Genomic DNA, 23,432 nt, shown 5'->3' with positions numbered 1-23,432 from the left:
TTTTTATTTTTCTATTTCCTAGGCAGCACCTGAACCAAAATAGGTTCAGAGAGGCTCCCAATGTTGGACATTTGTTGTTACAGCAACTCTAAGTACATAGAGTATCACATAAGAGGCAAGGAGCATTATCCCCATTTTGCAGGTGAAGAAATCGGGGATCAGAGAGGTAAAGGCACTGTCTAGAGGCCACACGCTCAGTGCCTTAAAGAGCCTGGAAAGGGGCCGGGAGCATGGTTCACGCCTGCAATCCCAGCACTTTGGGAGGCTGAGGCTGGTGGGTTACCTGAGGTCGGGAGTTCGAGACCAGCCTGACCAACATGGAGAAATCCTGTCTCTCTTAAAAATACAAAATTAGCCAGGCGTGGTGGCACATGCCTGTAATCCTAACTACTCGCAAGGCTGAGGCAGGAGAATCGCTTAAACCTGGGAGACGGAGGTTGAGGTGAGCAGAGATCACGCCGTTGCACTCCAGCCTGGGCAACAAGAGCAAAACTCTGTCTCAAAAAAACAACAAACAAACAAAAAGAGCCTGGAAAGGAAACCAGGTCTATGTGGGTCCAAATGTTGACTCATGAACATCACTGTACCACTTGACAATCGAAGCAATCACCCCCTACTGGACCCCACTCCTCAGCCTTCTTTCCCTAGAAACTCCCACCCCACCTGTCTCTGCTTCCTCCTCACCCATTGGCTTAGCAAGGGCCACAGGAACACAGCCCTGGGTTACAGTCTGCTGGGCTTGGTACCAGCTGTTTACTGTGGCCAAGTGAGCATACAGGTGAGTCTTTTTCTCTTTTTTTTGAGACGGAGTCTCGCTGTCTCCCAGGCTGGAGTGCAGTGGCGCGATCTCGGCTCACTTGTAGTTCTGTCTCCTGCGTTCATGTCATTCTCCTGCCTCAGCCTCCAGAGTAGCTGGGACTACAGGCGCCCGCCACCACGCCCGGCTAATTTTTTGTATTTTTAGTAGACACAGGGTTTCACCGTGTTAGCCAGGATGGTCTCGGTCTTCTGACCTCGTGATCCACCCGCCTTGGCCTCCCAGAGTGCTGGGATTACAGGCATGAGCCACTGGCCTGGCCCGTGAGCCTGTTTCTTTATCTGCAAAACAGGGATGAAAAACAAGCCAACACCCCCTCAGCACCCCCCCCCCCCCCCCCCCCCCCCCCCCCCCCCCCCGCCCCCGGCAAAAAAAACACACCAAAACAAAATAGGCCAGGCACGGTGACTCACACCTGTAATCCCACCGCTTTGGGAGGCTGAGGCTACAGTGAGCAATGATCGTGCCACTGCATTCCTGGGCAACAGAGCAGGACCCCGTCTTTTAAAAAATAAAAGAAACCTGGCCGGGCGCGGCGGCTCATGCCTGTAATCCCAGCACTTTGGAAGGCTGAGGCGGGAGGATCACCTGAGGTCAGGAGTTCGAGACCAATCTGGCCAACATGGCGAAATCTCATCTCTACTAAAAATACAAAAATTAGCTGGGCGTGGTGGCTTGCCCCTGTACTCCCAGCTACTCGAGAGGCTGAGGCAGGAGAATCGCTTGAACCCAGGAAGCCGAGGTTGCGGTGAGCCGAGATCATGCCACTGCACTCCAGCCTGGGCGACAGAGCAAGACTCCGTCTCAAAAACAAAACAAAACAAACAAACAAAAACCCCAAACTAAAATAGCAGCGACAACAACAACAACAACAACAACAACAAAACGCGGAGCTACTGAGAGGAGGAATGAATGCGATGATGAATGTAAAGCGTTTCACACAGGGCTTGGGTACAGTCTGCTCTCAATGAACCAATGATATGCCCTTAGGCAATTTACCTAACCTCGGCTTGCAGTTTACTCCCGCGTGAAACGGACAATAAACAATTATGCCTCTTAGGGTTTTGCTGAGGAATACATGTGTATGTAAATTTATTTGCAAAGCACTTAGAACAGGGCGCACTGTCCTTGTTGCTGTTATTATTACTGGCTATTATTGCGCAAAGGGGAAGGGAGGCGGGGCCAAGCCAGGAAGGCCCTGGAGAATCAGGGGTGCCCTCTACTCCGGCAGAGCTTGGGCCTGGACTCACGAGGAAGGGGCTACCGTTCTCCGAGGATTCCCGCCTGCTCCCAGACCCCCGGGAGTCGTAGGAACCTGCTCCTGGACGCTGAAGTCGGCTTTCAGGGCCCCCTCGCCGGACGCTGCGGAGGGACAGAGCCTGGGAGGCCGTCGCCCCGCCCCGTCCCCGCCCCCGCACGCAGCGGGCCCGGGGCGCCGAGACCCGCGAAGAGCAAAGCGCCAGGTCCCCGCGCCCCTCGGACCCTCGGTGGCAGGGTCTGGGCGGGTGACATTGCGGGGGTTCAGGAGGCCCCCGGCCTGTGATCGTGAGCGGTGAGCGAGGGGCGTAGGTGGGTGGGGGTCACAGCCCCTACCCTGGGTCCTGGCGTTGGGGATGAGAGGGCAAAGCTTTGGCGAGGAAATCGGCTCAGTCAAGGTTTGGAATGAGCGGGCAGGAGGCTTGGGGACCTCCCAGGGGGATCGTAGGACAAGAAGAATATTCTTTCTGGTTGTGTTCCGTGCGTACGTGTATGTGTGCTGGGGTTGAGGGTGTTTGTGGGGCGAGGTGTGCCAAGGATTCTGGAAAGCTGGTGCGTGTGTGGGAGTTGTGTGGAGTCATGGGTGTGTGGGTGGAGTAGGGCAGGGGTGCCTGGGCCTGATGAGTGAGGCAGGCATGCAAGAGGTCATGAGAATAGGGGAAAGGGCCAGGGTGCGTGTGTGTGCACAGGTGTCTGTGGTTTGTGATGCAGTGGGAAGTAGGGTTGTGCATGGAGTCCATTGGGATAAATGTGTAAGGAGGTTGGGGGCCTGAAAGGGATGCTGACGTTTGGGGCAAATATGCAAGGAGTCCTTTGGGAGATGAATGTGTGGAGGTGGAGGCTGGGCTTGCCTAGATGGGGCTGTGTGGCAGGGGACTTCAGGGGGCAGGTCTAGGGGACAGAGGAGGGGGAATGTAGACTAGAGTGAAGTTCCAGGCAGCACTGGGGGTAGGGGATGGGTGTGTGTGTGACTGGGAGGGGTGCGTGGACCTGGATAGGTGGTCACAGGGTATGAACCTGGGATGGGTGTTGGGGGTGTTCATGGGGCAGGTAAGTGTGTAAGGCATGGTTCAACAGGTGCAACTTATTGGGATAAGTGTGATGGGTATGTGGCTTTTGCCTGAGAGAAATGCCCAGAATTTGGTTGGGTGCAGTGGCTTATGCCTGTAATCCCAGCACTTTGGGAGGCCGAGGCTGGTGGATCCCCTAAGGTCAGGAGTTCGAGACCAGCCTGTCCAACACAGTGAAACCCTGTCTCTACTAAAAATAATAATAATTTTTAAAAAATTAGGCGGGCATGGTGGTGGGTGCCTGTAATCCTAGCTAGCTGGGAGGCTGAGGCAGGAGAATGGCTTGAACCCGTGAGGCAGAGGCTGCAGTGAGCTGAGATCGCACCACTGCACTCTAGCGGATCTGCAGTGGTGGATCTGCCTGGGCAACAGATCAAGACTTTGTCTCAAAAAAAAAAAAAAAAAAAAAAAGAAAAGAAGAGAGAGAAATGCCCAAAATTGAATGTCCTAAGTTCTCTTTGTAACCTGAGGCCAATCTTTTTTTCTCTCTGGGCCTCAGTTTCCCTATCTGTAAAATGGGTCTGAGGACCACTGCACTCACTGGTCTCTGCCTGTGTCTCTCTAAAGCAAGGGGTCAGAAGTTGAGTGAAGTGAGACTTTTACAACTTGTCTTTTTCTTCCCCCTACCCCTAGGAAACCCCTCTTGGAGTTTTCCCAAAGCCATGGACAGTCCTAGTTTTCGTGAGCTTCAACAGCCTCTGCTGGAGAGCACAGAATGTGAGACCCCTGCCCAGAAGCCTGGCAGGCATGAGCTGGGGTCCGCCTTAAGAGAAATAGCCTTTGCCGAGTCCCTGAGGGGTCTGCAGTTCCTGTCACCGCCTCTTCCCTCTGTCAGCGCTGGCCTGGGGGAACCAAGGCCCCCTGATGTTGAGGTAGGAACAGCAGACCTTAGTGGAAGGCATGGGAGGGGGCTGGAGTGAGCCCCACTACGGCCAGCATCTGGCAGGCTGACAGCTGTGCCGATCTGCCTTAGGCCTGGAGTCTCACTTCCCAGCTGTGCGTGGGCTTCTGAGATTTCCAGTTACGGTTCTTCTTGTTTTATGTCTCTCCTGGTTTCTTTACCTTTTTCTCTCCAGATTTGTCTCTCATCTTTGTTGCCTGGCTTTTGGCTTTGTCTTCCCTCTGATCTCTGACTCTGCTGTTTGGTGTCTTCAGAGTGCATGCATCTCTGGCTTTTGTCCACCCTGCTCTTTTTTCTGTGTGTGTGTGTGTGTGTGTGAGGGTCTCGCTCTGCTGCCCAGGCTGGAGTGCAGTGGAGCGATCATAGTTTACTGCCACCTTGACCTCCTGGGCTCAAGCAATCCTCCCACCTCAGCCTCCTGAGTAGCTGGGACCACAGGCATGTGCCACCATGCCTGGCTAATTTTTTGGTATTTTTTGTAGAGAAGAGATTTTGCCATGTTGCCCAGGCTGGTCTCAAACTCCTGCCCAGCCTTCCCTTTTTTTTTTTTTTTAAGTTAATGTCACTTTTTATAATTTCTCATTCCAGGCCAGGCACAATGGTTCACACTGGTAATCCCAGCACTTTGGGAAGGCGAGGCAGGAGGACTGCTTGGGCCCAGGAGTTCTAGACTAGCCTGGGCAACATAGCGAGACTCCATCTTTATTTTTATTTAATTTTTCATTTTGTCCTCTGAAAATTAGCAAGACCCCATTAAAAAAAAAAAAATTAACCAGGTGTGGGGGCGTGTTCCTGTAGTCTCAGCTACTCGGGAGGCTGAGGTGGGAGGATCACTTGAGCCCAGGAGGTAGAGGCTGCAATGAGCTATGACCATACCACCTTACTCCAGCCTGGGCAACAGAGCGAGACAGACAGAAAGAAAGAAAGAGAAAGAGGGAGAGAGAGAAAGAGAAAGGGAGGGAGGGAGGAAGGAGAGAAAGAAGAGAGAGAAAGAGAGAAGGAAGGAAGAAGGAATGAAGGAAAGAAGGAAAGAGGGAAAGGAAGGAAGGAAAGAAAGGAAAGGAAGGAAGGAAAGAAGGAAAGAAAGAAGGAAAGGAAGGAAGGAAAGAAGGAAAGAAAGAAGGAAAGGAAGGAAAGAAGGAAAGAAGGGAAGGAAGGAAGGAGAAAGAAAGAAAGGAAGGAAAGAAAGGAAGGAAAGAAGGGAAGGAAGGAAGGAGAGAGAAGGAAGAGAAGCAAGGCAGGCAGGCAACAATCACGATGAACTCTTATGGTTTCTGTTGGTCAGGAATTTGGGACTCAGTTGCATGGTTCTGCCTCTGGGTCTTTCATGAGGTTGCATTCAGCTGGTGGGTGGAACTAGAACAGTCAGGAGCTGGCTGAGTACTTTTCTCTTTCTTCATGGTGTCTTAGGGCTTCCTTTTTTTTTGAGATGGAGTTTTGCCCTTGTTGCCCAGGTTGGAGTGCAATAGTGCAATCTCAGCTCACTGCAACCTCCGCCTCCTGGGTTCAAGCGAATTCCCCTGCCTCAGCCTCCCGAGTAGCTGGGATTACAGGCTTGTGTCACCATGCCCAGCTAATTTTGTATTTTTAGTAGAGACAGGGTTTCACTGTGTTGCTCAGGTTGGTCTCAAACTCCTAACCTCAGGTGATCCATCCACCTCAGCCTCCCAGAGTGCCGGATTACAGGCGTGAGCCACTGTGCCCAGCCGAGTCTTAGAGCTTCCATATGTGGTCCCTCCATATAAGCTGCTTTGGGATTCCTTACAGCATAACAGCTTCAGGGCAGTCAGGCTGCTTATGTACCTCCAGCCTGCAGCATGAATGTTGCAGCAAAGCAGAAGCTGCCTCACCTTTTCTGATTTCGCTTTGGAAGTCACGTAACATGACTTCCACCACATTCTATTAATTACAAGTGAGTCATGAGTCTGCTCAAATTCAAGGGGAGGGGACACAGAACTCATCCCTTGATGGGGAGGGATATCAAAGTCACATGGTAATAAAAGCATGTGGGACCAGGCGCTGTGGCTCATGCCTGTAATCCCAACACTTTGGGAGGCCAAGACAAATGAACGGCTTGAGGTCAGGAGTTCAAGACCAGCCTGACCAATGTGGTGAAAGCCCATCTCTACTAAAAATACAAAAATTAGGCTGGACTCGGTGGCTCACGCCTATAATCCCAGCACTTTGAGAGGCTGAGGCGGGCGGATCACGAGGTCAGGAGTTCAAGACCAGCCTGGCCAACACGGTGAAACCCAGTCTCTACTAAATAAAAAAATACAAAAATTAGCCAGGTGTGGTGGTGCACACCTGTAATCCCAGCTACTCAGGAGGCTGAGGCAGGAGAATCACTTGAACCTGGGAGGTGGAGGCTGTAGTGAGCAGAGATCAAGCCACTGCACTCCAGCCTGGGCAAGAGCGAGACTCCCGTCTCAAAAAAAAAAAAAAAAAAAAAAAAGGTTTAAAAATCTAGACTCTACATTAGTTTCCAGCAGGCAGGTTTGCCCTAATCATTTAGGCCATTGGAGCATTTTATAATCTCAATCTTTTATTTATTTATTAGAGACAGGGTCTTGCTCCATTGCTCAGGCTGGAGGGCAGACATGTGATCATAGCTCACTGGAGTCTCAAACTTCTGGGCTCAAGCCATCCTCCTGCCTCAGCTTCCCAAGTAGCTGAGACTGTAGGCACAAGACACCATGCCTAGCTAATTTTTTTTTTTTTTTTTTTTGAGATGGAGTCTCACTCTGTTGCCCAGGCTGGAGTGCAGTAGCGCAATCTCGGCTCACTGCAAGCTGTGCCTGCCGGGTTCATGCCATTCTTCTGCTTCAGCCTCCCGAGTAGCTGGGACTACTGGTGCGTGCCACCACACCCAGCTAATTTTGATTTTGTGTTTTTAGTAGAGGTGGGGTTTCACTGTGTTAGCCAGGATGGTCTCCATCTCCTGACCTCACGATCTGCCATCCTTGGCCTCACAAAGTGCTGGGATTACAAGCGTGAGCCACTGCACCCGGCCCATGCCTAGCTAATTTTTAAATTTTTTTGTAGAGATGGGGTCTTGCTATATTGCCCAGGCTGGTCTCAAACTTCTGGCTTCAAATGATCCTCCCGCCTTGGCCTCCCTAAGTGTTGGGATGACCGGTGTGAGCCACTGTGCCCGGCCAATAATCTCCATCTTTTTGCAGTTTCCTTGTTTCGGTGGCGTTTGTCCCCGTTCAGGGGCTTTTCTTTTTGAGACAGAGTCTTGCTCTGTCGCCCATGCTGGAGTGCTGTGGCTTCATCTCAGCTCACTGCGACCTCTACCTCCTGGGTTCCAGTGATTCTCCTGCCTCAGCCTCCTGAGTAGCTGGGATTACAGGGGCACCCCACCATGCCCAGCTAATTTTTTATTTTTAGTAGAGACGAGGTTTCACCATGTTGGCCAGGCTGGTCTCCAACTCCCGACCTCAGGTGATCCACGCACCTTGGTCTCCCAAAGTGCTGGGATTATAGGCATGAGCCACTGCGCCCGGTCATTCAGGGGCTTTTCACTCAGACATTATAAACAATTGTAGCATCCATGATTGGATCCGTGAACCCCTTGAAAATGAACTGAAAACTCTGGGTGTGGTTGGGGCTCTTCTCTGGAGACCTGGTCCATAGCTTCCCTTCAAAGGGCTCCAGGATACAAATGTCAAAAGTCCATCTCTGGTGTGGTGGCTCATGCCTGTAATCCCAGCACTCTGGGAGGCTGAGATGGGTGGAGCACCTGAGGTCAGGAGTTCAAGACCATCCTGGCCAACATGGTGAAACACCGTCTCTACTGAAAATACAAAATTAGCCAGGTATGATGGCGCGTGTCTGTAATCCCAGCTACTCCGGAAGCTGAGGCAGGAGAATCATTTGGATCTGGGAGGCAGTGAGCTGAGACTGTGCCATTGTACTCCAGCCTGGGTGACAGAGCGAAACTCTGTCTCAAACAAACACCAAAAGCCCATCTCTGAACATTTTTTTCTCTTTGTATCTCTGGGGAAGCCCTGGGGGCAGGTATTGGCCTTTGAGGGCTATGGAGAGCAGAGCAATGGGGCAGGAAAGGTGGCTGGAGATGCCTACCTGGGCACTTTCCTGCCTGTAGGACATGTCATCCAGTGACAGTGACTCGGACTGGGATGGCGGCAGCCGTCTTTCACCATTTCTACCCCACGACCACCTCGGCTTGGCTGTCTTCTCCATGCTGTGTTGTTTCTGGCCTGTGGGCATCGCTGCCTTCTGTCTAGCCCAGAAGGTCAGTCTGTGTGTGGGACTCGGAGGGGACTGGGCATAAAAGAGAAAAATGCCCCACACAAACAAAGAGCCATATACCTGAGGCGGGAAGGTGGAGGGCAGCCCAGAGTGTTAGTTAAGAACCTGAACTCAAATCCTGAGTCTGCCACTCTCTGCAATATATATATATTTTGAGTCTCACTTTGTTGCCCAGGCTGGAGTGCAGTGGTGCAATCTCAGCTCACTGCAACCTCCGCCTCCTGGGTTCAAGTGATTCTCTTGCCTCAGCCTCCTGAATAGCTGGGATTACAGACACGCGCCACCATGCCCGGCTAATTTTTGAATTTTTAGTAGAGACGGGGTTTCACCACGTTGGCCATGCTGGTCTCGAACTCCTGACCTCAAGTGATCCTCCTACCTTGGCCTCCCAAAGTGCTGGGATTACGGGCGTGAGCCACGGTGCCCAGATCTCTGCAAGATTTTGGGCAAGTCACTTAACTTCCCTGTGCCTCACTTTCCTCATCTGTAAAGTGGGAATAATAGCTACCTCTGGGCCAATGTGAGAATCAAATGAGTTAGAACAGTGGCATATACCATTTTAATGTTTTTATTAATCACTTAGCATCCCCAGTGCCTGACCTATAGTAGGTGCTACATATCTGCTTTTGGAATACATGCATGAATGAATGAATGGGTATGTTGGGTGGGGGAGACCAGGGGAAGGGTCTGGGACTGAGGGGATGCCTGGGTCACTGCTGCCCACTGCCTCTACAGACCAACAAGGCTTGGGCCAAGGGGGACATCCAGGGGGCAGGGGCCGCCTCCCGCCGTGCCTTCCTGCTGGGGGTCCTCGCCGTCGGGCTGGGCGTGTGCACGTATGCGGCTGCCCTGGTGACCCTGGCCGCCTACCTTGCCTCCCGAGACCCGCCCTAGTTGCCCCTACAGCCCTCACTGTGAACCCTGAGGCCGGCAGCCCAGCAAATCATGTGGGCAGAGAGTGGAGACTCTTGGTGGATGAGGCTGCGGCGGCGGCAGGAGCATCTAGAAACGGGAGCGAGCTGGACTGGAACCCCTCCCCTTCCTGGCCACCGCTCATCGGGCGGCAGCAACGTGAGATTAAACACCAGACACTCTTGCAGCAAACCAGAGTCTGTTCATGTGTGTGGGAGGATGGAAGGGGTTGGGGGTGCTTGAGACCAACAGGGGACTGACTGGTCAGGGTGACGGGCTATGGTGGGCATCCCCAGGGTGCTTGCCCCGTGAGACCTGAGCTGGAAAAGGGGAAGAGGAATTTTTTTTTTTTTTTGAGAGATGGTCTCCCTGTTGTCCAGGCTGGAGTGCTGTGGCACAATCATGGCTCACTGCAGCCTTGAACCCCTGGGCTCAAGCAATCTTCCTGATTGAGCCCAGGAGCCTCCCAAGTAGCCAGGACTACAGGCACCTGCCACCACACCCAGCTGATTAAAAAAAAAATTTTTTTTTTTTGTAAAGATAAGGCATCATCGCTACATTGCCCAGGCTAGTCTGAAACTCCTGGGCTCAACTGATCCTCCCGCTTTGGCCTCCCAAAGCTGAGATTACAGGCATGAGCGACCATGCCTGCCGGTTTCTAAACAGCAGGATGTTCTCATTCCAATATTGGTGGTTAGCAGAGAACTGGAGAGAGCTGAGTTCCAAGCCCTTACTCCTCTACCTGTTAGCTGTGTAAGCTTGGCCCAAGTGACTTCTCTTGAAGCCTCATTTTTTCTCCTCTGCAAAATGGGACTTTCTGCACACCTCGGGCTGTAGTGAGGATTAAAGGCATCATATATGGAAATGACTGCTGTTGCTGTCTCCCTCTGAGCTTTTTTTTTTTATTATTTTTTTGAGACAGGATCTCCCTCTGTCACCCAGATTGGAGTGCAGTGGCACGATCTTGGCTCACTGCAGCCTCAACCTTCCAGGCTCAAGTGATCCTCCCACCTCAGCCTCCCAAGGAGCTGGGACCACAGGCGTGTGCCACAATGCCTGGCTAATTTTCTGTATTTTTTATTTTTTTTTGGGACGGAGTCTTGCTCTGTTGCCAGGCTGGAGTGTAATGGCGCAATCTTGGCTCACTGCAACCTCCACCTTCTGGTTTAAGCGATTCTCCTGCCTCAGCCTCCTGAGTAGCTGGGATTACAGGCGCGCACCACCGCACCTGGCTGATTTTTGTATTTTTTAGTAGAGATGGATTTTCACTTTGTTGGTCAGGTTGGTCTCGAACTCCTGACCTCAGGTGATCCACCAACCTCAGCCTCCCAAAGTGCTGGGATTACAGGCGTGAGCCACCGAGCCTAGCCTTTGTTGCTTGATAATATCTAGCCCCTCTTAGTGTGCTTAGTGAGTACTTCCTATGTGCCTCTGCTAAGTGCTTGTGGCAGATGTGTTTTCCCTGTCCAGGTGCCAACACTTCCATGTTTCCTTAAGGATGCATCCATTTCCCTATCGCAGGCCATTTGGTTTGAATGGGACTGCCTCCAACTCCAGGCAGGGTTTGGCCCCGTCTCTACTAAAAATACAAAAATTAGGCTGGGCAGAGTGGCTCACGTCTGTAATCCCAGCATTTTGGGCAGCCCAGGCAGGCAAATCACCTGAGGTCAGGATTTCGAGACCAGCCTGGCAAACATGGTAAAACCACGTCTCTACTAAAAATACAAAAATTAGGCCGGGCACGACGGCTCATGCCTGTAATCCCAGCACTTTGGGAGGCAGAGGTGGGCAGATCACCTGAGGTCGGGAGTTAGAGATCAGCCTGACCAACATGGAGAAACCCCGTCTCTACTAAAAATACAAAAATGAGCTGGGTGTGGTGGCATGCGCCTGTAGTCCCAGCTACTCAGGAGGCTGAGGCAGGAGAATCACTTGAACCTGGGAGGCGGAGGTTGCAGTGAGCCGAGATCACCCCACTGCACTCCAGCCTGGGCAACAGAACGAGATTCCGTCTCAAAACAAAACAAGACAGAGACTATAACAGCAGCCCCATCTCACAGGGTTGGTGGGTGAGACTCCCCCCCATGGCTTACAAGGTCCCACCTGCATGCTTGCCCGTTCCCCGCAGCCCCATCTGCTCTCCTGCTCTTGCTCACTGGCTCTGGCCACCCTGTTCACCAAGCTGGTCCCCAGTCCCTGGGGGCTCCTTCCCCACGTTATCCAAGAGCTCATGCCCTTTCCTCCTTCAGGGCCCCTCTGAGGTGCCCTGCTCTGTGGAGGCACTGATGCCTGATGTACTGAATTTGCCCTCCATAAAGGGACTCTCCCAAACTCCTGTTCCCTGCTTTTTACTTTGTTATAGATTTACTACCACCTGACAAATTCCAGTTTACCTCCCTGCTCCTCTGGGATCTCACTAGCAGGGCCTGCACACAATGGGTGCTCAACAGACATTTGTTAAAGTGAATTAATTTATTGACTCATCTATTCCATAAATGTGAGCTCCTCTGAATGTTATCCTTGCTGGGGGCTGTCACAGGCCAAGGCCTCCCCACAGAAGCCCTGTGGTTACAGAGCTGCAGGCTCACAGGAGCCCACAGGACAGACAGGCAAGGCTGGGCCGCTGGTTTGCTTCAGGCTACAGGGGGTGAGTGGGTGGAGGCAGTGGGAGCGGCCCTTTGCCCCAGCTTGCCTCAGCTCTTGGAGTAACGCCTCTGCAGCGATTCCCGGTAGAAGCGGAAGACGTGTTGCGAAGCGGCCTGGGCCGCAGCCAGGCACTGCTGGAGCTGTGCGGGAGAGACCGGTCAGTGCTGGGGGCTGAGCCCTGCATGCACACGTGACTTAGTTGACCCAGGAGTTTCTGCTGACCCCACCTGACTCCCTTAACCTCCCATCACTCCCCTGCCCCGAAGTGAGGCAGGTGGTGAGGGATTATTTCCCATTTCATGAGCTGTTTTTTAGAGATCAGGAAAAGGGCAAAGGGCTTCAAGATCAGATTCTGACAGCAACAGGACTCAGACCAATCAGGCATCCTCAGACCTTGGAGGCCCCAGCTTTGCAGAGCTATGGAACTGGAGACTGCACAGAATTGGAGTGGTCTTGGGATTTTACAGCCATGGGCCCCTTGAGCCTAAATAATCTAAGAGCCACGGAATCAAGAGACTCCCAGTCTTCACTGCCATGTATTCCTAGATTCCTGAAGTCCAGGTTGGACATGCTTTTGCAGACAGTCTGGTCCAAGAGTTTCCAGGCTCTGTCTTTTAGCCTGAGACCCGGAATTCCCGTGGCTCACCACTCTGAGCTGGGAGCTGGGGGACCATCACAGGCCCTCTTCTGACTTCAAACAGAGCTCATCCTCTTTTTGCCTGTCTCATAAATTGGGCTTCCCTTAAACATTTCCGCAAAGGTTTCTGGGACCATGAAGTTTGAAAACTCCCTCTTTTTTACAAGAAGAAATGTAAGAGGCTCTCCTGAAGCCTCTCAGAATCCAGGGCAGAGTTGGGACAAGACCGTATATCAGTGGGAAGGAAGGTTCTGGCTTTTTGCCTCATCCCCATGCTGGTACCTCAGAGTCCGAGTAGAGCCCCTTGGTGCTGGACATCAGCAGCTTCCGTTCCACGCTGTCCAGGGCAAAGGTCAGGACTGCCCGGGCCTCCTAGGTACAAAGGGTAGAAGGTGGTGGGGGACCTAGGACCTTCCCCCCAGATAAAATCTCAGCCAGTCCTTTGGCCAGGCACAGTGGCTCATGACAATACTCTCAGCACTTTGGAAGGCCGAGGCAGGACACTGATTGAGGCCAGGAATTCAAGACTAGTATGGGCAAAAGAGGAAGACCCCATCTCTTAAAAAACAAAACAAAACAAAAAACAAAAACAAAAACAAAGAAAACAAAAAAAAAAAGTAGCTGGACATGGGGGTGCATGTCTGAGTTCCCAGCTACTCAGGAGGCAGAGGTGGGAGGACTGCTTGAGCCCAGGAGTTTGAAGCTTCAGTGAGCTGTGATCGTACTACACTCCAGCATGGGCGACAGTGAGACCCTGTCTCAACACCCCGCTTCCCACCACACACCTGCAGCCAGTCCCACTGAGGGGACTCCGGACCCTTGGCCTCCAGGCCTCTCCCTTTCCATAGCCAGGTGCTCACCTATCAAGCATGAAGCGCAGTCATTTTTTGTCTACACCACTCCTTCCCTACTTCCCCGGGTATAGCCCTCTGCCATTCCTTTGTAGAACTGTACTCCATGCCCCTTATTCCAACCACGCGGTTCTGACAGGGGCTTCCAAGCTTAGTATTCCTGCCCCAAGGGGCTAGCCACAGTGGCACTCACTTATCTGGTGCCTCTCGGCCTCCCAGTCACCCTTCCATGCTCTGCCCCACAGGGGCTGGAAGCCAGCAAGCTGTATGTCCCAGACTCCCTTACCAGCTAGTTTCCAGCAGTAATGAGGTGGGAGTATGGAAGAAGAGCAGCACCCTGGTCCTCACTGACAATGGCAGGCGCTGATGGCCGTGGCTGTGTGACAGCCATGGAGGTGGGGTGGGTTCTGGACCTCAGTGGCCAGGGCAGAGGCAGGACATGCTATGTGCATGCAGAACCAATTGAGATGATGTCTCCAACATGACAGAGCAGGAGCTGGCTCGCAGGTGCAGCCCAGGTCTGGGAGGGGTTTCTCATCTTTGGGTGTCACTCCTGGTTCCTTTTTCCTCCTCTAGCTCCTCCAACACTGTTGTTACAAAGTCCCTGCATTTAACTCCCTCCATCTGAAACTCTCCAAGTGGTTTCTGTCTTCTTGACTGGAGGGGACCATTATAGCACTGGGCAGAAAACTCAGAATAACCTGAGCTTAGGACACTGCACCTGAGCCGACGAGGAAAGCTCTCTTGTCTTCTTGTTTGCTTTTGAGCCTCTTAGGATGGAAATGGAACGTAAGGGGTCAGTCCCAGCCTCAGGAGAGATGCTGGCTGAGAGAATGAAGCTGACGGGGAGAGAAAGGCAGGGATGAGAAGTGAAGCAAGGACATCCTGATGCTGTTTAAAGTCCTGGTTTTATTTTTTTTTGAGATGGAGTTTCACTCTTTCACCCAGGTTGGAGTGAAGTGGCGCGATCTCAGCTCACTGCAACCTCCACCCTTTGGGTTCAAGTGATTCTCGTGCCTCAGCCTCCCGAGTAGCTGGGATTACAGGCACGTGCCACCATGCCAAGCCAACCTTTGTATTTTTAGTAGAGATGGGGTTTCGCCATGTCGGCCAGGCTGGTCTCGAACTCCTGGCCTCAGGTGATCTCCCGCCTCGGACTCCCAAAATGCTGGGATTACAGGTGTAAGCCACCACACCCGGACATACATTTCCTTTCTAGTTTATTTATTTATATTTTGAGATGGAGTTTCACTCTTGTTGCCCAGGCCGGAGTGCAATGGTGCGATTTCGGCTCACCACAACCTCCACCTCCCAGATTCAGGTGATTCTCCTGCCTCAGACTCCTGAGTAGCTGAGATTACAGGCATGCACCACCACACCTGGCTAATTTTGTATTTTTAGTAGAGACGGGGTTTCTCCATGTTGGTCAGGCTGGTCTTGAACTCCTGATCTCAGATGATCTGCCCACCTCGGCCTTCCAAAGTGCTGGGATTACAGGTGTGAGCCACCGCACCCGGCCCCACATTTCCTTTCTAATTAAGCAAGTTTGAGCTGGGTTTCTAGCACTTGCTGCTAAATGAACCACGATGATAAGAGCAGCCCTTGCTAAGTGGGATCGAGGTGGCATGAGCCTATTGTCTGCAGAGAAGTGAGGCCTGGAGGAAGGGAGGGGGAGCTGTCTGGCCTCTGCCCTTCAGCCACCCCGATCTTCACACCTACCTTTTCTTGCTTGGATGTAGGATCCAGTACGAGAGTCCCATCAGAGTCTAGGGCGCAGGTGACCCCACAGAAGAGAGCCCGCATGGGCACACCTGCATCCACCAATGCCATGCAGGCAGCATTCAGACAACAGGCCAGGAGCTGAGCACCACAGGCAATGGTTAAGTTTCTTTTTTTTTTTTTTTTTGGAGATGGAGTTTTGCTCTTGTTGCCCAGCCTGCAGTGCAATGGTGTGATCTCAGCTCACTGCAATCTCCACCTCCCGGGTTCAAGCGATTCTTCTGCCTCAGCCCCCTGAGTAGCTGGGATTACAGGCATGTACCACCACACCCAGCTAATCTTTGTATTCTTAGTAGAGACGGGGTATCACCATGTTGGCCAGGCTGGTCTCAAACTCCTGACCTCAGGTGATCCACCTGCCTCGGCCTCCCAAAGTGCTGGGATTCCAGGCATGAGCCACTGTGCCCAGCCTAAGAAGTTTCTACTGTAGGCCTGGCCAGCAGAGCAGATCCATGCCTCCCCCGACCAGGCTGATGCCTGTGGCAGACATCACTAATCGGTCACAGAAGGGCAGTATGGCAGAGTGCTTAAAAGTGGTCCAGGGATCAAGTAGCCCTGGGTTCCAGACCCAGTTTTGCTCTCTCAGCTGTGTGACCTTGAACAAATGACTTAGAGTCTCAATCTCCTCATCTGTGAGACGGGGAATATAATATTCAATAGGTATGTACTGAAGTACGTACCACACATTTGTTGGCAAGTAGGGTCAGAGAAGGGAAGAAACCTTCCAAAGTCACATGGGGGAGGCACTGGCAAAGCCAGGCTCAAAACTTGGGTAGCAGCCACTCAGCGGTGACAGAGCTAGCAGGGCAATGGAAGAAGAGCCATTGCGCTGCTGCCTGCAGGGAGCTCACAGTGGAAAGACAGCACAGGTTGGGAGTCAGTTGACTCTGCCTCAGTTTCCTCATGTGTGTCTTCTCCAGGCAGAGCAGGCCACACAAAGGCCACAGCTTTAGAGTCAACCGCTTCCAGCTCTGCTGCTGATCCTCCACCACTTCCTCTGGGCTTTACTTTCCCCTTCTGTAAAATGGGGTCACAATACTTTCTCTCTCTGCCCATCCATAAAATGTCTGTCCAGTTCAGGGCCATGTTCCAGTAAAGCCTTCTACAGTGCCTAATTCTGGTCCTCAACCTCAACCTCCCTCACCTCAGACAGGGAGATCTTTCAAGGCCAAGCTTCTGACTCAGCCGCTGTCTGCTCAGGGCGCCCCCAGCACTGAGGGCCTGAAATCCACTGAGGTGCCGAGTAGAAGTGATTGCCAGCTGGGCACAGTAGCTCACGCCTGTAATCCCAGCACTTTGGGAGGCCAAGGTGGGCTGATCACTTGAGGTCAGGAGTTCGAGACCAGGCTGGCCAACACGGCAAAACCCCATCTCTACTAAAAATACAAAAATTAGCCTGGTGTGATGGCGGGCACCTATAACTCCAGCTACTCAGGAGGCTAAAGCATGGGAATCGCTTGAGCCCGGGAGGTAGAGGTTGCAGTAAGCTGACACTGCACCACTGCACTCCAGCCTGGGCGACAGAGTGAGCCTGTCTCAAAAACAAACAAACAAAGAAAAAAACCAAAAACACAAAAGTGATTGGCACAGGCTCTGGAGTCAGACGGGCCTGGGCTTGAGTCCCGCCTGTGCGGCCTTCCAGCTGTGTGACCTTGGGCAAGCCCCTTCCCCTCTCTGGGCCTCAGTTTTGTCACCGAAAACATGCGAACATAAGAACACTCATCTGCCAGGGTCCTTGGGCTCTAGAACTAGATGGTCTGGGTCTAAGTCTTGGCTCTGCCACTTCCATGGGGATCATTAAGGGCATGTGCTATATTAAATGAGTTAATGTGTGTAAGGCACACAGAACAGTGCCTGCCACATAAGTAAGCACCCAGGGTGTTTGCTCTCCTTATTCAGTGAGCTGGTACCTGTTAAGTGTTTGAAGTCTTTCTGGCTAGCAGACAGCATATATATAGCCACCAGAAGGGAAGCAATCAGGAGACTTCCTGGAGGAGGAGGCCTGGGAGAAAGGATACAGAGCCAGCATTGCTGACAACCTGCAGCACCACAGTGATGGAGGTGCGGGGGTGCAATGTGCCCAGGACCACCGCCTCGCACGTGTTCCTGATCAGCCGCTCCCGGCTCTTCTCTGCAACACCTGGGGAAATTGAAGAGCGGTTGTCAGGGTCTTCCCCTTCATGTGACTCACCTTCCTCCATACGCCCCACCCAAATCCCTGGAAAGGGCCCACAGTCTCAGCCTGGGATGGTGCAGGTACCTGGGATGATGGAAGATTCCAGTAGGAAGAAGGCAAGGCCTGACTGCTGTCCACCGACCCCTGCTACCTCCAGCATCCACCAAAGGAACCATCCAGGGGAAGAAGACCTGGGAGTTCCATGTCTATGCTGCTACCCACGCCCACTCCCACCCTAGTAGGCCCAGCCAGTGGGGATTGAAGGATATGAGGGTAAAAGGGTGGAAAAACAGGTTAATGGGCCAGGCACAGGGGCTCATGTCTCTAATCCCAACACTTTGGGAGGATGAGGCGGGTGGATCACTTGAGGTCAGGAGTTTGACACCACCCTGACCAACATGGTGAAATGTCTCTACTAAAAATACAAAAATTAGCCGGGCGTGATGGCTCACGCCTGTAATTCCAGGTACTCGGGAGGCTGAGACAGGAGAATTGCTTGAACCTGGGAGGCGGAGGTTGCAGTGAGCTGAGATCAAGCCACTGCACTCCAGCCTGGGCAACAGAGCAAGACTCCGTCTTAAAAATATGAAATTAAAATTTTTTAAAAATGGCTAAGCGCAGTGGCTTATGCCTGTAATACCAGCACTTTGGGAGGCCAAGATGGGCGGATCACGAGGTCAGGAGATCAAGACCATCCTAGCCAACATGGTGAAACCCCATCTCTACTAAAAAAATACAAAAAATTAGTGGGCATGGTGGCGTGCACCGGTAATCCCAGCTACTCGAGAGGTTGAGGCAGGGGAATTGCTTGAACCCGGGAGGCAGAGGTTGCGGTTAGCCAAGATCGCACCACTGCACTCCAGCCTGGGTGACAGAGCGAGACACCGTCTCAAAATAAATAAATAAATAAGTAAATAAATGAAAAGAAAAACAGGTTAATGGAATGAACGAGAGTGGAGGCAGAGAGAGGGAGAAAGAAGGAGGGAGAAATTAGAGGCAGAGAGAGAAGCAACAGAAGATGATTTACAGGGCAGAGAGTTAAAGACAGAAACAGCTGAGTGGAGACCAAAGCGGGGAGTGGGGACTCGGGGCAGCTGGTAGGGAGGAGCTGGGGGGTGGTTATGATAAACTGGGCACTATTCAGAGGTTCAGCAGGGCCCAATTACCAGGCAGCCCGATCTTCGGCCTCAGGATCACTTCGAGTGTGGCCTTGTTGAAGATCTCTTTGCTGACCTTCACCTCGGCCGGACCGTACACACCCGCCAGGACAGAGGTGTCACCTGAGGAGACAGCAGGGCGGGAGGGCCTCACTCACAGCTTCCCTGCTCCTGGGGCCCCATTCGTGGCACTGAGCGTGATGGCCAGGGCTCCCCATGTCACCCCCGCCATTTGTTGGCAGTGATTCTTTGAGTACTCACTTCATTTATCTGCCTGCGTATCCTCATTTGTAATATGGGGAAAATAGCAGTCGCTCCCCGCTAGCGTCTTGTGAGGATCAAAGGACACAATTCAAAGAGAACACTTAGAACACTGCGAGGCTCATGCTGAGTGCGCAACAGACTTTGGCTGATATTATTAACATTCATCCATTCAGGCATTCAGGCATTCAGGCAGGGTCTCACTCTCATTGCCCAGGCTGAAGTGCAGTGGTGCCATCACAGCTCATTGCAGCCTCAACCTTCTGGGCTCAAGTGATCCTCCTGCCTCAGCCTCCCAAGTAGCTGGAACTCCAGGCACGTGCCACCATGCCTGGCTAATTTTTGTATCTTTAGTAAAGAGGGGATTTTGCCATGTTGCTCAGGCAGGTTGCGAACTCCTGGGCAACTGTAATCCCAAAGTGCTAGGATTACAGGCGTGAGCACCATGCCTAGCCCTGATATTAGTAACTTTCTTTTTTATTTGAGACGGAGTCTCGCTCTGTCGCCCAGGCTGGAGTGCAGTGGCGTAATCTCGGCTCACTGCAACCTCCGCCTCCCGGGTTCAAGCAGTTCTCCTGCCTCAGCCTAACGAGTAGCTGGGATTACAGGTTCGTGCCACCATGCCCGGTTAATTTTTTTATTTTTAGCAGAGACTGGGTTTCACCATGTTGGTCAGGCTGGTCTCGAACTCCTGACCTAGTGATCTGCCCGCCTCGGCCTCCCAAAGTGCTGGGATTACAGACGTGAGCCACCGTGCCTGGCCAGTATTAGTAACTTTTAACAGGAAGTTCTTCCTGAAAGCTAACCATCCTCCCTCTTACTGCAGCTGCTCTCAACTTCTCTTTCCAAAGCTTCCCCAGCCCAGCTCTTCCCTTAGGCACTGGCCCCCAAATTCTGCACCAGTCTGGACACCTGAGAAAGGAGTAATATCTGAAATGAATCCTGATTCCTGCTTATTTCCCCAGAAGCTATGAACGGGGTACAGGAGGTAAGACCTAAGAAATAAATAGCCTGGCTTCTAGTACTGTCTGCTGTAATCCCAGCACTTTGGGAGGCTGAGGTGGGTGGATCACCTGAGGTTAGGAGTTTGAGACCATCCTGGCCAACATGGTGAAACCCCATCTCTACTAAAAATACAAAAATTGGCTGGGCATGGTGGTGGGTGCCTGTAATCTCAGCTACTCGGGAGGCCGAGGCAGAACTGCTGGAACCAGGGAGGTGGAGATTGCAGTGAGCTGAGATGGCACCACTGCACTCCAGCCTGAACGATAACAGCGAGACTCTGTCTCAAAAAAAAACAAAACAAAAAAACAAAACAAAACAAAACATTTGAGATCAGACATGGTGCCTCACACCTGTAATCCCAGCACTCTGGAGGCCCAGGTGGGAGGACTGCTTGAGGCCAGGAGTTTGAGACCTGCCTGAGCAACATAGCAAGACTCCTGTCTCTATTTTCTTTTTTGAGACAAAGTTTCCCTCTGTCACCCAGGAGGCTGGAGTGCAGTTGCGCAATCTCAGCTCACTGCAACCTCCGCCTCCCAGGCTCAAGTGATTCTCGTGCCTCAACCTCCAGAGTAGCTGAGATTACAGGTGCGTGCCACCTTGTCTGATTAATTTTTGTATTTTTAGTAGAGACGGGTTTTCACCATGTTGGCCAGGCTGGTCTCACAACTCCTGACCTCGACTGGGCGAGGTGGCTCACGCCTGTAATCCCAGCAATTTGGGAGGCCGAGGCGGGTGGATCACGAAGTCAGGAGTTCAAGATCAGCCTGGCCAACGTGGTGAAACCCTGTCTCTACTAAAAACTACAAAAATTAGCTGGGCATGGGGGCACGCGCCTGTGGTCCTGGCTACTCGGGAGGCTGAGGCAGAAGAATCGCTGGAACCTGGGAGGTGGAGGTTGCAGTGAGCCGTGATCGCTTCACTGCACTCTAGCCTGGGTGACAGAGCGAGACTGTGTCAAAAAAAAAAAAAAAAAAAGAACTACTGACCTCAGGTGATCTACCCTCATCAGCCTCCCTAGGTGCTTGGACTACCGGTGTGAGCAACCCGTGTGAGCAACTGCGCCCGGCCCCTTCTTAATTCTTAGGTTCGAAGAAACTTTAGGTATCTCAATTCAGCATAAGTGCTAAGCCTGAGGGAGGGTCCGGGAAGGTCCCTGGTTAAGGCGGTATTTCCTGGGATGCCCAATTTGCCCTTACACGGAAGGTGTGCTTAGTTCCAGGAAAAACTGCCCTGAGGACTGGAGAAACCAAAATAGAACTCGCCTCTGGCTCCAGATGAACTGCCTGTGTTTCGCCTGAGCACAAGAGTCCCTCCCCTCTCACCTTCTTCAAGACGTGGCTCCAGCAATTCTCTCCCCTGTTGACCCCACAACCATCTTCAATTCCTGCCCCACTTATCTGATCCTCTTACAGCAAAACTCCTGAACAGCTGTCTATTCTTCCTTTTCTGTGACCCCACCACTCCACTGCGGCAGCTCAACATCGTCACCACTGACCTCCAAATGATCAACCCTCCATTGACCCGGCTGTCAGTAAGGCCGAAACAGCTGTCAGCCCTCACATCTCAGACATGCTCTTCTCTTGGCCCCAGGTCACCACCCTCTCCCAGTTTCCCCCTAAGTCTCTGGGCGTTCCTTCTGAGTCTCCTTTAGCTTGCTTGTCACAAGTCCCTGACTGCTCAAGTTGGAAGGCCTAGGGCTTGGTCCTGGGACCTCTTTTCCATCTACACTGACTTCGTTCAGTCAATAGGCTGAAATACCATATATACAGCCAGAGAGTTCCAAATTGCCTATGTCCAGCTTGGGTCTCTCTCCTGATTTCCAGACTTTTACAGATCTGGGCAGAAACCTTAGTTATGCCTGACTCTTTTTCCTCGCACTCAAACCAAACTATAGGTAAGTTTTGTCCGTTTTACTTTCAAACTACATCCAGAATCTCATCACCTCCACTACTCCTGTTCTGGCTGGAGCCACCATCACCTCCCTGTTTTCCCCCATACTCCCCACAATCAACACAGCAGCCAGATTTTGTTAAAATGTATTGGGGCTGGGCGTGGTGGCTGGTACTTATATGAGCACTTTGGGAGGTGGACTGCTTGAGTCCAGGAGTTCAAGACCAACCTGGGCAACATCGTGAGACCCTGTCTCAAAATTTTTTTTTTTTTTGAGACAGAGTCTTGTTTTGTTGCGCACAGTGGAGTACAATGGCACAATCTTGGCTCACTGCAACTTCTGCCTCCTGGGTTCAAGCGATTCTCCTGCCTCAGCCTCCCCAGTAGCTGGGATTACAGGCGCCCACCACCACGCCTGGCTAATTTTTGTATTTTTAGTAGAGTTGGGGTTTCACCATGTTGGCCAGGCTGGTCTCGAACTCCTGACCTCAGGTGATCCACCCACCTTGGCCTCCCAAAGTGTGGGGATTACAGGCATGAGCCACCGTGCCCAGCCTCCTGTCTCAAACGTTAAAGAGAAATATTCTTGGAGTTAATCTGGTTCTGAGAGTTATTTAGCTAGGGGAAGGGGATATTTGCCCTATAGGTAAGACTTGCCGTAATCTTAGGGATATTTACTCCTGTGGAGAGATGCAGTGAGGTAGCGGTGGGGATGTATTTTTCAACCCAGGGCAGTGACATTATCTTCAATTTGAGGAGTATTTACGTGGGTGAAAGATCCGCCACAGTCCAGAGTATGCAAATTGACAGGTTTGCGTCAGTCCGGGATGCAAGGACCTAGCGGGCGTGTGTGTGGGGCAGGCGGGGGCGGGGGTGAGGAGGAGGAATCTAGTTAAGGGCGATATTTACCCTGGTGAGGTGATTTTCCCTATTCTGAAATATCAATTCTTGCGGGGACGGTCTGCCCCGCCTGTCATTCTCAGACATATTTACAAAGATGGAGCTATCTTCACCTTTCTAGTCGTGAGGGAGAGATGTATGTATCCCTGCGTATGTAGTAGTATTCAATCGGACAAGAAATCATGTATCAACGCAGGAGTGACATTTACCAGCTGGTATCGTGGGGAGATGGGCACTCCGTTGCACGGTACATGGTAGTCCCTCTCCAAAAGACCTGGGTAAGTTCTTACCTTGCAGGAAGGAAGCAGAGCCATCTGGCCGCGACAGCAGGTTCTGTTCGCAGGCAAAGTGCCGGAGGCTGCAGCCGGGACCCCGAGGGCTGCACCCTGTTCCAATTTCAGCGCGGATTTTGGCGTCAGTATGCATCTCCTCCTCCATCGCGCCGACCCCACGTGCGGCTGCGATTATCACTTCCGCCCGGCAGCGCGCGCTGCGAACACTCTGCGTAACCATTGCGCACGCGCTGGGCTCGGCCGTCAGTCCTGGCGTCCGCACGTGGCTTAGCGTTTACCAACAATCTGGCTCCGCCCAGTCCCACCTCCTAACTCTGGCAACGCCATTGGACAGTTGAGAACAGGAGGCAGGCCTTGGCAGTGACCTGTTTTACTCTGGGCCCCCGGGCCCTAAATCCCTGAGGCCGTGGTCAGGTTGCCCTCTTCTTTGCCTGTTACAGGAGTAACTACAATGAGGCGACTGGGGAAAATTTTGGGTAGATAGGTTTTCTTCTCCAAATCTCTGTGCATTCTGTCTACAACAGAATGGGAAGAAGGTGATTTTCTTGTCAGATGGTGCTGGAGTTTGTGTCAGGCACATAAAGTGGCAGCCCCGAATCTAG

The 23,432-nt window shown here is 52.2% G+C and overlaps 2 protein-coding genes across 15 annotated transcripts in view; one reads left to right on the top strand and one right to left on the bottom strand.

Annotated features, from left to right (window-relative positions):
* The window catches only part of TMEM91 (transmembrane protein 91), a 30,042-nt gene extending 20,618 nt beyond the window's left edge, over positions 1-9,424 (top strand). Inside the window, exons 1-5 of one of the 14 annotated variants that reach the window (XM_025366318.1) lie at positions 2,490-2,558; positions 3,778-4,016; positions 8,157-8,306; positions 8,907-8,978; positions 9,207-9,424. In XM_025366318.1, coding sequence (XP_025222103.1) covers positions 3,807-4,016; positions 8,157-8,306; positions 8,907-8,966 — 420 coding nt within the window. In that variant the 5' untranslated portion in view covers positions 2,490-2,558; positions 3,778-3,806 and the 3' untranslated portion in view covers positions 8,967-8,978; positions 9,207-9,424. Of the gene's footprint in view, positions 1-1,739; positions 2,370-2,489; positions 2,559-2,709; positions 2,827-3,655; positions 4,017-8,156; positions 8,307-8,906 lie in introns of those variants that run through there. The other 13 variants (XM_025366314.1, XM_025366322.1, XM_025366321.1 and 10 more) reach the window with 13 other exon arrangements.
* A 2,264-nt stretch (positions 9,425-11,688) lies between these two features.
* On the bottom strand, positions 11,689-23,119 carry EXOSC5 (exosome component 5). Its single transcript, XM_025366308.1, has 6 exons — positions 22,828-23,119; positions 18,491-18,604; positions 17,167-17,288; positions 15,089-15,229; positions 12,801-12,890; positions 11,689-12,021 (listed from the first exon to the last, which is right to left on the bottom strand). Exons 1-6 carry the CDS (start codon positions 23,048-23,050, stop codon positions 11,929-11,931), a joined length of 783 nt encoding a protein of 260 aa, XP_025222093.1. The 5' UTR covers positions 23,051-23,119; the 3' UTR covers positions 11,689-11,928.
* Between the last annotated feature and the right edge of the window lie 313 nt (positions 23,120-23,432).

The sequence above is a fragment of the Theropithecus gelada genome, chromosome 19 (genome assembly GCF_003255815.1).
Source record: "Theropithecus gelada isolate Dixy chromosome 19, Tgel_1.0, whole genome shotgun sequence".
Lineage (NCBI taxonomy): Eukaryota > Metazoa > Chordata > Mammalia > Primates > Cercopithecidae > Theropithecus > Theropithecus gelada.
The sequence above is the reverse complement of the archived record's forward strand: the minus strand, read 5'-3'. Positions and strand labels throughout refer to the sequence as shown.

Coding starts and splice junctions, on each gene's coding strand:
- EXOSC5 (XM_025366308.1), bottom strand. CDS start 23,050: ATGGTTACGCAGAGTGTTCGCAGCGCGCGCTGCCGGGCGGAAGTGATA. Junction 18,605..22,827: donor CTCTGCTTCCTTCCTGCAAG/GTAAGAACTTAC, acceptor CTGTCTCCTCAG/GTGACACCTCTGTCCTGGCG. Junction 17,289..18,490: donor GCCGAAGATCGGGCTGCCTG/GTAATTGGGCCC, acceptor CAATTTCCCCAG/GTGTTGCAGAGAAGAGCCGG.